The sequence below is a fragment of the Orcinus orca genome, chromosome 1, assembly GCF_937001465.1.
Source record: "Orcinus orca chromosome 1, mOrcOrc1.1, whole genome shotgun sequence".
Lineage (NCBI taxonomy): Eukaryota > Metazoa > Chordata > Mammalia > Artiodactyla > Delphinidae > Orcinus > Orcinus orca.
In genome coordinates this window covers 191,513,226-191,526,051 of record NC_064559.1, presented here as the reverse complement: position 1 = coordinate 191,526,051, position 12,826 = coordinate 191,513,226, and the positions used below count along the sequence as shown (strand labels likewise).

Genomic DNA, 12,826 nt, shown 5'->3' with positions numbered 1-12,826 from the left:
CTGGATAAATTAATTAAACACTGAGCCTACATTTCTTCATCTGTTCAGGGGGTGATGATAATAGTACCTTTTCGTGGGGCGGGGGGGCAGTTCTAGGATGAAATGAAAAAAAGCCATATAAAACACTTAGCAGAGGTCCTGGAGCAAAGTAAGAATTCAATAAATAGTAAGTAATAATAGCTAATATTTACTGAGGGAAGTAACTAGCAGTGTTACTTTGGGCAAATTGCTTCTCTGCTCTGAGGCTTCAGTTTTCCCATCTATAACATGAGACCTCTGAGGACCTTGTCGACCTAATAAACATGTGATTCGAAGTAATGACAGTATTTCAGGCCATCCACCCTAAGGGCCAGGAACTGGCGAGATTTTCCTGCCTGAGGTTTGCTCCGTAGAAACACCCCTTCTCCCTCACTTGATGGTTCCCTGCTCAACACTCAGCTGTGTTCCTGGGAGCCACCCAGGCCTCACTCACAGTCCAGCCACATTCTTGCCTCACAGTGTCCATTCTTTTCTTGACCCCTGCACTCTAGGTCTATTTGTTTGACCTGACTTACAAGCAGCGGCCGTACACCTTCCTCTTGCCTAGAAAATGCCACTCCTCAGGGGGTAAGTTCTCCCTTCGGGTATCCTTTAGGGCATCTCTGCTGGGGAGCATGAGTGTACAGTGCCTCTGCTGAGAAGCCTGCCACTTACCTTGTGCTGGCTGTGATCCTGCAAAAGGAGTAGATTCTCTGAAATAACCCTGTACAGTAAGAAGGAAGGTAATATTAGGTCAGAGAGGTCTGTCAAAGGGGTTTGCGTCACAGCCCTTTTCACTTCCCTCCGAAAAAGCAGGTTCTTTCCGTGGCTTGGCTCTTGAGGGCCTGAAGTAATTGTCTTTCCCTTCTCGTCCTGGACCAGTCTCCTCATTGATTTCTTCCTGGGGCCTACAGTTGTTTTAGGCACCTCCTCACCCCCCACTCCATCCTCACCCCCCACTCCATCCCCACCCCCAGCTAATGCCAAGTTGAAGTTGTGTCCCGCTTCAGCCAGCAGAGGGCGCACAGGCTTTTCTTTATGTCCTTGCCTGCTTTCTGGGAATAGACCTACCCTGGGGGGATAGCCCCACAATGGAACCATCAGACCCTGTGGTGGAAGCTGGAGGGCTGCTGAGGAGAAATGAGAACCTTCTCCTAAGTTGTTGCTGTTCCTTTCTGCCCACCCCCTCCCAGAAGTTCAGAATGGCAAGATGTCCACCAATGGTGTGTCCAACGGTGTGTCCAATGGCCTGCACCTTCACAGCAACGGCTTCCGGCTGCCAGAGAGTAGAGGACATGTCAGGTGAGGCCAGCCTGACTTTCCCAACCTTCCCAGCCCCAGTTACACCCCACTGGACTGGAGGGAGGGCATGTCCTGTAAACCTTCCTCCTGACCCCCACCCAGGCATACACCCCAGAGTCAGGGGACTGGGGCAAAGAGGCTTCTGGACTGTGGCTAGTGGTCCCAGTGCCACTTCTTCCTGGTAGGACTCCAGTCATGCTCAATCTGAAGCTCTGGTCCCTTGATACCAGTAGCTGGCGCCAGGACCCAGGGGCTAGCTCCTCTTAGCACTGGGCTCCCTCCTATAAAGGGGTCCCACACAGACGGGCCTCCCCCATTATATTTTCTCCATTCATAGCATCTTCTAGCCTCTGTTCACTTCCAGGCCCTGTGCTGGGCTTTGGATACAGAGGTGTCCAGATCCTCTAGCCCTTGAGAGAAACGTAATTATCTATAGAGAGATCCATGAGAGGCACTTGGATGGTAACGAGGTTCGGCTCAGCATGGAGGCTGTAGGTGTCAGCTACTTTCATGCCCAGGAGTTTGATTAAGAATTCCATTAAACCTGTCCAGGACAGCTTCATTTCTCCCTGTTTCCGCCCCGCCCCCCCGCCACTGGCTCAGAGCATCTGGAATTGTGACCATTACCTATCACAATAACCCAGGCCGAGGATAGGAGTGGTACCCTCTTTTAGATGACAGTGCAGATCCCAGGGACCGGGAAAACCTGAGTGGCCTTCAGGCAGGGCTACAGACTTACTGAGAGGCTCCTCTGGCCTTCCTTGGTTGGCCTGACTTGGCTCTGTTCCCTCACAGCCCCCAGGTAGAGCTGCCCCCATACCTGGAGCGTGTGAAACAGCAAGCCAATGAGGCTTTTGCCTGCCAGCAGTGGACCCAGGCCATCCAGCTTTACAGCAAGGCCGTGCAGAGGGCCCCTCACAATGCCATGCTCTACGGGAACCGAGCTGCTGCCTACATGAAGCGCAAGTGGTGAGTGGGCCTGATGGGAACAAGCTGCTGAGGCATCCATGGAAGGTAGCAGTGACATCCTGCTGCCTCTTAGGGCTTCTTAGGCCCAGGCTTCTCCTCCCCACCTCCAGGTTAGTGGTGGGCAAGTGCCTGACTCATTAATCAGGAAGCCTCAAACACCAAGAAAGCTCACAGTTAAGTGGAACATGTTCACAAGTAGCTTCAACATGGTGCTTTGTTAGGAAGTGCTGTGACCACTGGAAGTAGGAATTGGGAGAATGGTTAATCCCCACTCTTGGAGAATTGCGCCTTGAATTGGACTTTGAAGGAGCAGTAGAATCTTGCTAGATGGAAATAAGGCATTTGGTGAATTCAGTTGGTATCTGTTTGAAATGATTCTGCAGCTCCTTGACCTTGGGGCTTGCTTTCCTATGCTCTTGGACCGTTTGGACCAAACACGAACAAGATCCTAGACATCCAAAGCTGTCTGTGGGTCTTGCTGAGTTGTAGTGGCTGGTGGTAAGGGAGTAGTAGGTCCATATCCTGAAGAACCCTTTATCTTTGGAGACCACCAGGGCCCCTGGCCCTTCTGCCTGCAGCACCAGCAGGCAAGCAGGCAGGCAGACCCCATCCCCCAGCCAGGGCCAGGATGGGAGATGGATAAAGCTGGGCCCACAGCCATTTCTGCTCCGTCTGGCATCCCTTGGCTCTGCCCAGACAGACAGGCCAGCTGGTGTGCCATCGTCTGGCTGCAACTAGTCAGGCCAGAGAGGGAAGCTTAAGAAACCCACCCAAGTCAGCAGGATGGTGGATGGGGGTTCGGAACGATGCTGCCCCCACGGGCCTTAGCTCAGGCATCAGGAGCTTGCCAAGGGCTCAGATGGCAGCCAACCCCAGGAGACAACAGCTTTGGGGCCATCCTGAGGTGTGTTGCCCCTCTTTCCCAGCAGGTGGGTAGAATGCAGTGGTGTTCAATCAGGCTCTAGGCTAAGAGCTGCCTCATTCCTGCATTCTTGCTAAGAGAGACTGATGATTTCCCAATCCATGGGTATCCTCACCATGTTCTCTGAATTCCTACTATGCACTAGGAACTAGGGACACAAAGTTCTGTCACTCTGAGTTCTTGTGCTCCGGAGTGCCCAGTCTCTGGACAGGGGATAAAGATGTGGACATGCTTCATCACCAAAGAGGCAGGAAGCAGTAAGTCTTTGAATGATCAGGTGAAGTGCTGTGGGCATCAAGAAAAGTTAGGTCACTTTAACTGGGGATCAGGGAAGCACCAGGAAGATGTGATGTCTGAATGGGCTTTCCGTGTCAGCAGGCTTAGACGGAGAAGCAAGGAGGAGGGGACTGTGGGGGAAGGACATTCCCAGGGAGATGAAATGGTGTGAACAAAGGCGTGGGGGTGGGGGGCTGACTGAAGAGCTTGTTTGCAGAACAACAAATCCATTTGGCTGGAGCACAGGGTTTGGGCTGGGACTGGCAGGAGATGAGTCTGTGAGGTAGCCTGGGGCCAGCCTGGGAAGGACTTGGAATGCAGAGCAGTGGCGTTTTGGCCTTGATTCCGTGGACGATGGGCAGCTTCTGAAGAGTTTTGAGCAGGAGAGGCTGTGCTGAGGGCTGTCTTTTCAGGGAGATTGATCTGGCAGTGAGTCTGGATGGGTGAGCCCTGGGCCCAGCCTGCTCTCTCCCCAGCCCCACATGCCTGCCAGTGACCCCCAGAATGTCACATTCTGTCCCGGGCCAGTCTTCCCAGGGCTGCCATCTGCTCCTGGATGCAGTGGGAGCGGTCACCCTCTGGCACCTGGCTGCTCTCTGGTCTGGCTCTCTCCAGGAGCTCTGAGGGCCACCTTGCAGGCAGTAATTGGCTTTCCAAACAGCGCCTGCTCCTTCGTCACAGCCACCCGTTCTGACGCAGGCCGTGCCGTTGAAGCACTCTGTCTCCTGCCTGCCCCCACCCTGGCTGCGCTGCTTGCTCCTGGTCTGAGCATGGCCGCTCCAAGGACCGCTGCTTCCTCTGAGCGCTGTAGGAGAAGGAGGGTCAGGAGGATAGCTCCCATGTTGGGCCTGCTCTGGCCTCGTGCAGGGGAGCTGTGAGCTGTGCCTTGGTGGAGGGAACGTCAGCTCTAGGGAGTGCTGCGTAGCACAGTTGGGTCCTAGGCCCACCTCAACCCAGCAGGAAAACAAAAAAAAACCCCACAGCTCCCAAAGGAGAAGTGGCTCCTGTGACCCGCCTGGCTCTCCAGATAAGAGGTGGGAACTGGTCTGTGGAGCTGGGGGAAGGTGTATTTTATATTCCGGCACAGGGTGGGAGAAGGGGGGGCTTTTTCTTTGGCCCATCCCCACCCCCCCAAAACCATTCCCACTTCCCCGTATCCATGCTTCGGGAGTTCGGAGAAGTCAGTGTGGGTGATTTGGAGCTCCTGGTGTTTGCCCGCCCCCCACCCCACCCCCGCCATCAGCTTCCAGAGGACTGACTCTGCCAGACTGTCAGGCCCCATCCTCCAGCCCTGGGAGGTAGAGGCCACAGCTGCTGTGGATCAGTCAGCCAGGACAGAGGGGGGTCTGGCTGAGGGCTTGCTGCCTGCTGGTCAGACCCTGAGTCCCCAGCCTGGCCCTTCTGGCTTCCCCGGAGCACAGAACTGTCCTTGAGGGCCCCCCGCCTTGGACATGGCTTTGAAGGCCAGCCGGGGGCATTTGAGGAGGTGGATAGAGGAAGGGAGAAGGAGAGCTTGGGGAGCCTGAGGCGGGCAAGATGCCAGGCCTTCTGCTGCAGAGCTGCGGGTGCCTGGGGTGAGTGGGTGCGCAGTTGCACGCTGTGTCCAGCAGAGGGCAGCCGGACACTGGTTTTTGCCTCACACCCACCTCCCACCCTCTACCTACCCTGCCAAGACCTCGGGGCTCCTGGCTTGCCTTCTTAACGTAGTCTGTCTCCTGGGGAGCAAGGCCTGGGCTGAGCCAGGATTCTCTTCATCCCCAAGTACCCTTTCCCTGAGATCTCTCAAAGGTGGGCTGGGGTGGACGCAGGAAGCGCAGGAGACGGAATGGGGACTCCCTGCTTGCCGCGTGGCCCCACCTCCAAGCCACGTTCCCCTGCCTTCCCAGGGATGGTGACCACTACGATGCCCTGAGGGACTGCCTCAAGGCCATCTCCCTAAACCCATGCCACCTGAAGGCGCACTTCCGCCTGGCCCGATGCCTCTTTGAGCTCAAGTACGTGGCTGAGGCCCTGGAGTGCCTGGATGATTTCAAAGGGAAGTTCCCGGAGCAGGCCCATAGCAGCGCTTGTGATGCACTGGGACGCGACATCACGGCCGCCCTCTTCTCCAAAAATGATGGTGGTGAGTCGGCACTGAGGCGGGGTTGCTGTCACTCTATCTATTTGCGGTACTACAGTGACATTCTGGAGAGGACATAGTTCTGAGATAGGAGAGGCCTTGGCTTACGTACTGATTGAGAAGCCACATGACTTTGAGACAGTCACTTGGTCTCTTTGAGACAAGGATTAGCAATAACATGTTTAAGGCACCTGGTGTATTCCCCCTGGGACTCAGGATAGGAGTCAGCTGAGCCCAGTGTGCCTCGCAGGTCATTCTCTTCTGCTCACAGACAGGGCCTTGGCCATTCCATTGGGATCTGAGTTCAGGGTAACTGGCTGGGGTGCACTTGCTCCAGTTTGCCTGGGTGCAAAAGAAACAGCAGCACAGGGCAGCAGAAATGCCTTGGGCGCAGGTGTGGAGCCTCAGTTCCAATCTCAGCTCTGCCATGTGAAACCATGTGACCTTGGGCAAAGCACAGCCTCTCCGAACCTGCTGCCTATTTGCAGAGAGCATTCGAGGCCCTGCCCAGGTCACCTGGGTAGCACTGGAGAGTAAACTAGGTAGTTGTGTGGTCTACAAACACGAGAGGGGAGCTCACTGAGGGCAGACATGGATCCTCCCTGTCTCCTTTGCAGTTTACTAACCATGGGCTGATTCATTAGTCTGAACAGTGCCAGGCACTGTGCTGGGTCCTGGGAATATATCTGGCAACAAGTCAGATGGAATTTCTGTGTTCATGAGTCTGTAGCCTAGTGAAGGAACCAAGCGATGGAGGAATAAAGAATGCCCTGCGGCCCTGCTAGGGTGCAGGTGTGGCGGGGAGGGCTTGATGGCATCCTGGGGTTCTTGGGGAAGAGACATTCAGGCTGAGACCTTGAGGATGCAGAGGAAGAGTTAACTAGATGCAGAGTGTAGCTGTGGGAGGTGAAGAGTTCCTGGCAGAGGGACCAGCACGTGCCAAGTCCCTGAAGCAGGCAGGAACAGGGCACTAAGAATACAGGTATGATTTTAACCGGTTAGTACCTCATTTGGATCCATGATAACTTGTCTGCGAGAGAGGGAGGGCTTGGACCTTATGCCTTCAGAGCTATGGATCTATTTAGAAAAATCACCCCCTCGAGGCTCTCTTGGCAGTGCTTTACCCTCCCCTCCCTGCCTCTCACATCCACAGAAACAGACCTTGGGTCTGTGCATCCTTGGGGCTTCCAGACGTTATTCAGGGACCTAAGCCAAGGCCCTCTTGGCATCAGAGGTCTCCTCTTGAACACCCTCAAGGCCAGGATCCAAAGATGCTTCTTTCTCATAGTTGTTCCCAGTTTTCCAGGGAAGAGGTAGAGACGGGTAGCCCTACATTGCTTACTGCTTGGACCGAAAACCGGGTCAAGGGTGGGGAAAAAGTGGGGGAGGCGAGAGAGGGACAGGACTCTCACCTTTCCTTGTTCTCTGCCCTCAGACGAGAAGAAGGGAGCTGGTGGTGGTGGCAGCGGCCCCGTCCGCCTCCGCAGCACGAGCCGCAAGGACTCCATCTCAGAGGACGAGATGGTGCTGCGGGAGCGAAGCTACGACTATCAGTTCCGCTACTGTGGCCACTGCAATACCACCACAGACATCAAGGAAGCCAATTTCTTTGGCAGGTCTGAGGCCCTGAAGAGGAGGAGGGCACAGCCCAGTTGGCAGCAGGAGGTTGGGGTGGGGGTGGGGGGCATGGGGACACAATGCTTTCAGAAAAGGCTCACATCCCAGCTCTGCCTTTGTACCCTTGGGCAAATGGCTTCATCTCAGTGGGTCTCAGTTTCTTCACCTATGAAATGAAACCAGCCCTCCCCACTCAAGGGGCCATAACAAGGACTAATGAGGTGACCCAGGAAGCATCCAGTGCAGCACCTGGACTCTTCCTTACCCGCACCTCCTGCTCCCCGTGCGCCCACGTGCCAGAGCTTGGGTTCTTTATCTGGTTGCTTGGAGCCTTGGGCAGGCACCCTCATAGGCTGTCAGTCTTGGCAATCTTTTGTGCCTAGAACTGTGCCCCCAGTACTGAGGGACCTAGCCCATGTCTCAGACACCATCACCCCCAACCCTCCTTTGTAGATGCTGTACTTTCTTTGGGTAGGCGAGATACACGAATGTGAATTAAGAGTCTCCGTCAAGATCCCTTCTAAACGTCAATGGTGTATCAGGGGCAGATGTGCTGTAGGATTTCAGGGTCTGGATCCAGGAAGGCTAGGACTACTGAGGGAAGGCTTAGGCAGGAGTGTTCCCAGAGACCTAAGAAATGCACCATCTGGTCCTGGCACCCAGGGTGCTTATAATGTACTTCGGGGGAGAGTAAGTAGGAGAGACCTAGGCAGTCCCTGACCCTGAGTTTAAGAGAACAGTTGAGCTGTGACACCGCTCTGCAGTGTGGAGAGAATTACCGTGTGCATGGGAGTTCCGAGTCAGGTAAAGACCCCAGAGTTCGGGGGGCCGAGTGGCTCCAGACTTCCCTGCTCTCCCTTTCCCTAAGCCATGCAGCCTCTGCTTGAGGCCACAGGGCAGTACCCCACCTGACCTCCCTGCCCTTTGCCCCCCCGCCAGCAATGCTCAATACATCGTCAGTGGCTCTGATGACGGCTCCTTCTTCATCTGGGAAAAGGAGACCACCAACCTGGTCCGCGTGCTCCAGGGAGACGAGTCCATCGTCAACTGCCTGCAGCCGCACCCCAGCTACTGCTTCTTGGCCACCAGCGGCATCGACCCCGTTGTGCGGCTGTGGAACCCCCGGCCAGAGGTGAGGGTGCGGCAAGGTGGCAGATGCCAGACAGGGAGGAAGGTAGGGATGGACCCTACGTGAGGCCTCCAGCTGAGCCCATGAGGGTTGGGAAGGGCAGTGAGTCACACAGAGGCTAGGAGCTGCTAGGATGAGTGAGCTCTCACCCCAGGGCCCCAGGCTGCATCAGGGTGGGAGCCAGCAAGCTCTGAAAGCTCCACATGAAGTGGGCAATTCCAGGGGCAAGACTTGTCTCCTGCCTTCCAGGGGCATATCCTCGAGCCAGCTGGCACAGGTGAGACTCACATATGGGAAACAGCAACCGAGGACTGGGTGCGGGAGGGCAGGGAGGGAACCAGATCAGCTCCAACACCACTTGATGAGAACGGCACCTCAGAGGCTCCCTAGGTACCCTGCCCCTCGTATACCACTGCCTTGTGTCCCCCAGAAGCTGTGCGGAGGCCTGTCCCTCAGTCACACGAGAAGTACGTAGGTTTTAGAGTCTGATGGGCCTCAGTTTGAATCCTGGTCCCTCCACTTACTGCCTGAGGGACTCAACCATCTCTGATCCAGGTTTTCACCATCTGTACATTGGAATGGGAATGACATTACCACCTCAGAAGGTTGCTCTGAGGATTAAAGAAGTGATGCCTGTGGTGTGTCCGGCCCACAGGGACACTTAGGACGGTGTGGTAGTCAGTGTGGGTAGTCAGGTGGCCTGGCCCCCTGCCCTCTGCCCCACCTCCTCCCTCTTCCCAGCTGGCAAAACAGAAGTCAAGAGCTGTGTCTAATTTTCTATGAATTTTAAAGAGAGAAACCCTATAGGACCCTTCCTTGGGGGGAGAGGAAAAGGAGGATAAAGGAATCCTCTTTGGGAGTGGGGTGGGGGGAGTTATATCTGTGCTCCCACCTCAGGTATAGAGTTTGTGTGCCCAGCATATCCTGGTGTGAATCCTCCCTCATTTATGTCCATGTATGCCACCCCCGTATATATAACCCTACGTGGTGTGCTCCCCGTATATGTCTTGATGTGGTATGTCCTCATCATTTTCCAGCGTGGGGTCTCCAGTGTATACCCTGCTATGTGTATTCCCCCCAGTTTATATCCCAGTGTGTTGTGTCTCCTCCAAGTGTATATTACCACGTGCCCCCCAACCCCAATATGTACAACCCCGTGTGGTGTGTCATCTCCCTCACATACAGCCTGGGGTGTGTGTGTGTGTGTGTGTGTGTGTGTGTGTGTGTGTGTGTGTGTGTGTGTGTGTGTGTGTGTGTGTGTGTGTGTGTGTTTGTCCCATACATATCCCAGGATGCATTCCCCTCTATGCATGGACACACGTGGATATACCCATATACATCTCCTGGTATGTACATACCCTCTCCATACGTATAGCTCAGTCTGTGTGTGTGTCTCCCCTGCACATATATCCCAGTAGTATGTGTGCCTCCCCCCCACAGAGTGAAGACCTCACAGGCCGAGTTGTGGAGGACATGGAGGGTGCTTCCCAGGCCAACCAGCGGCGCATGAATGCGGACCCGTTGGAGGTGATGCTGCTCAACATGGGCTATCGGATCACAGGCCTGAGCAGTGCGGGTGCTGGGGCCTCTGACGATGAGGACAGCTCCGAGGGCCAGGTGCAGTGCCGGCCCAGCTAGGCCCTCCTAGCCCTGGTCCCCAGCCCCTGCTACCGGCTGGGTCCTCCGCCCCTGGGCAGGAGGTCAGGGGGTTCTGTTTTGGTTTGTCTTCCCCTTCCCCCCATTTTTTCCTTTTCCCTGTTTTGTTTGTTAGTTTGGCATTGGGGGTGGGGATTGCTACAACTTGCTGGCTTTTGGACTTTTGGGCAATTGCCCCTCGACTGGCCCCAGCCCTGAGCAGAAGAGCAGGAGGAGAAGCCCCTCCACATGCCCACCACCACCTTGCACTTCCGTGTCCCTGGAGGGCTCCGGCCTGCCTCGGGTGGGGAGGCAAGGGCTGAAGCTGTCTTCAAGGACTGCCCTACCCTTCAGTTGGCAGCAGAAAGGGGAGTGGAATTCCCAGTCCATAAGGGCTAGCCTTGACCTGTTACCATTCTCGCTTCTGGTAGGCAAGGCTAGCTCCCTCCTGGTCTTCAGGGAAGGTTCTGAAAAAGCATAGGGTGCCCCCTTCCTTGCAGAGCCACTCTGTCAGGGTGGAAACAGAAGTAAGGATGGGAGCCCTGGAGGGGCAAGGTCAAGCCACCGCTTCCTTGCAGTACAGCGTCCCTGCCCTCCTCCCAGGCACTGGCTCTGGGTCCTGCGCCTGCCCTCGCTGGCCACCCCGGGGGCTTAGCCTTTCCCAAGGGCCCTGGCAGTGTGGGGCGCCCCACCATTCCCCACCCATCCGTGCCAGCCCTTCTGCACCCTGGAGGCCACTCTTCCTTCGGGCGCTCTTCAGCCTCACTGTGACCTTCCTGCCAGAGCTCCCAGCCAGCCTCCTCTTGCTGAGATGGCACTCCCTGCTAGGAGCCTTCCAGGCCCTCTGTGCCCTCCCTCCCATCCCACATGCTGAGCCGCCACAAAGACCAAAGAAGTGATGGCTTTTCTCTGTCCCCTGCTGTTCTGGGGGGAGGGGGTGGGTCTCCTGAGCCACTCGGGTGGGGAAGCCCCTAACTCAGCCCCTCCCTCCTCAGCAGCCTGAGCTTTACACTGGATGCAGCGGTCACCCCACCACTCACCAGACCTCCCTCTTTGCCCCCTTGGCTCTCAGCTCAGGAGCTGCTCCCGTAGTTGGTTCATCCTTCCTCCCCTCTCCCTCTTCACTCCCCTCAGGGCTCACTTGGCTCCAGCCCTCCAGCTGCAGCCTCTGGGGAGAAGCAGCCTCCCTCGCTCCCTCCCTCCCTCCCTCCCTCCGCCCTGACTCTGCCAGGTGCCTCCTCTCGGCCAGGCTTCAGAAAAGCCCTGTAGACAGCAGGGCCATGTTAAAAGCTTTTTCACAGTTTTGAGAAGATGAGGGGTGGGAGTGGGGGGTGGTGAGGATAGTGGTGGGGGTCTGGCACCATCTCGTCATTGCTTTAATCCCAGCAACACAGGTGGCAGCCTCTCCCCCTTCCTCTCCCCCCCCCCCCCCCCCCCCCCCGTCCCTCTTCCCACCCCTCTCTTCTAGCTTGGTAATGAAGTATATTTATTGGTGAAGGAAACAGCTGCTGCTGCTGCTTCTCCTGCTGCTGGGACTTGCTCCCCTGTCTCTTCTCCACGACCTTTCTCCAGCCGGGAGGGGAGAGCGGGAGTACTGGGGCTGGGCCCTGGGGCCCAAGGACTAGCAGGGGCCCCTTTGCTTTCCTGTGTTCGAGCCACCCGCCATTTCCTCTGTCCCTGCCTTCTGCCTGCCCAGCCTGGGCCCTGCCGTGTGGAGAGACACATAAGCCTTACTGTCCTCTGGGGGCAGGAGCCGAGCCTTTTTGTTGCTCCGCTCCCAGGAGAGTGAGGGTGACGCAATTGATTAAAACCATTTTGTTCTAGGTGTGGCTGGTGGCATTTGTGGGGTGCAAATGCGTCTTGGGATCAAAGTGAGAGTATCTCACCTCTGTAGCTCTGTGACTTTGAGTAACCACACCTCTACTGGGTAGAATAGGGCCTGCCTTGGAGGGTCACCAGCCTAGCAGGGCCAAGTGCAGAGCCCGGCACTGGTGGCTGTGATTTGCAATAATAATCAGCTTTCACTCTCTGGGCTGTTTTCTCATCTGTAAAATAAGGAGGTTGAAGTCTTAGCGGTTTTTCAAACTTTTAAAATCACAACCCAAACAAGAAATACACATTTTACATTATGACCCAAGACACCCACGCTAATTTGTATGTATATACTGAACATAAGTTTTACACAATAATACGCTTACTACATGCAATGTGTTCTGTTAAGGAGAAAAAAATGCTGACTATAACCCACTAAGTTGATTTCACAACCTGCAGTCTCTTGATGGGCCCTAGATTAGAGGATTTCTTAGACCAGAGGTTCCCAAACTTTCTCAGCTCACTGAACCATTAGTGTCTCAGTAGTTTTTTCATGGACCCCCTAAGCCAAAAGAAATACCTAACATTTCAGTGTGTTAGTTAAGCCCGGATCACTTAAGAAGAATTTATGTCCTACCAAGTTAGTCATTTAAAAAATTAATACATATAAGTTAGAGGAAACTTTTTATTTCATCCTTGAAGAAGTACAATAACTAATGGAATCTGTGTGCTTGTGGGGTGCTGTAAAACTTTGTCAGACTTTCTAATCAGATTGGACCGCACCACCCTCATTTCCTGTCCCACATTGACTTTCATTTGCTTTATATCACAGCAACCGCTAAAAACCCAGCTTCTCAAAGATGACGTAATCAAAGGAATGTAGTGCAATCTAATGATAAAACTCTGAACCACCTTGAGCCAGTAGTTCTCTCGGTAGCCAACAGATGCTGAGTAACTCTAAATTTATAATATCCTACTGTGCTCCTGTGACTTTGCTGTGGCACCCTAAGGTGCCCTGATGCACAGT

The 12,826-nt window shown here is 54.9% G+C and overlaps 1 protein-coding gene across 6 annotated transcripts in view; it reads left to right on the top strand.

Moving 5' to 3' along the window:
• WDTC1 (WD and tetratricopeptide repeats 1) overlaps positions 1 to 11,810 on the top strand; it is a 72,305-nt gene extending 60,495 nt beyond the window's left edge. For 4 of the 6 annotated variants that reach the window (XM_049712111.1, XM_033422476.2, XM_004266618.4 and 1 more), the window contains exons 10-16: positions 531 to 606; positions 1,212 to 1,320; positions 2,116 to 2,289; positions 5,374 to 5,609; positions 7,042 to 7,222; positions 8,163 to 8,355; positions 9,793 to 11,810. In XM_049712111.1, the coding sequence (XP_049568068.1) occupies positions 531 to 606; positions 1,212 to 1,320; positions 2,116 to 2,289; positions 5,374 to 5,609; positions 7,042 to 7,222; positions 8,163 to 8,355; positions 9,793 to 9,990 (1,167 nt within the window). In that variant the 3' untranslated portion in view covers positions 9,991 to 11,810. The remainder of the gene's footprint in view (positions 1 to 530; positions 607 to 1,211; positions 1,321 to 2,115; positions 2,290 to 5,373; positions 5,610 to 7,041; positions 7,223 to 8,162; positions 8,356 to 9,792) is intronic. The other 2 variants (XM_033422479.2, XM_004266619.4) reach the window with 1 other exon arrangement.
• The last annotated feature ends 1,016 nt before the right edge of the window (positions 11,811 to 12,826 follow it).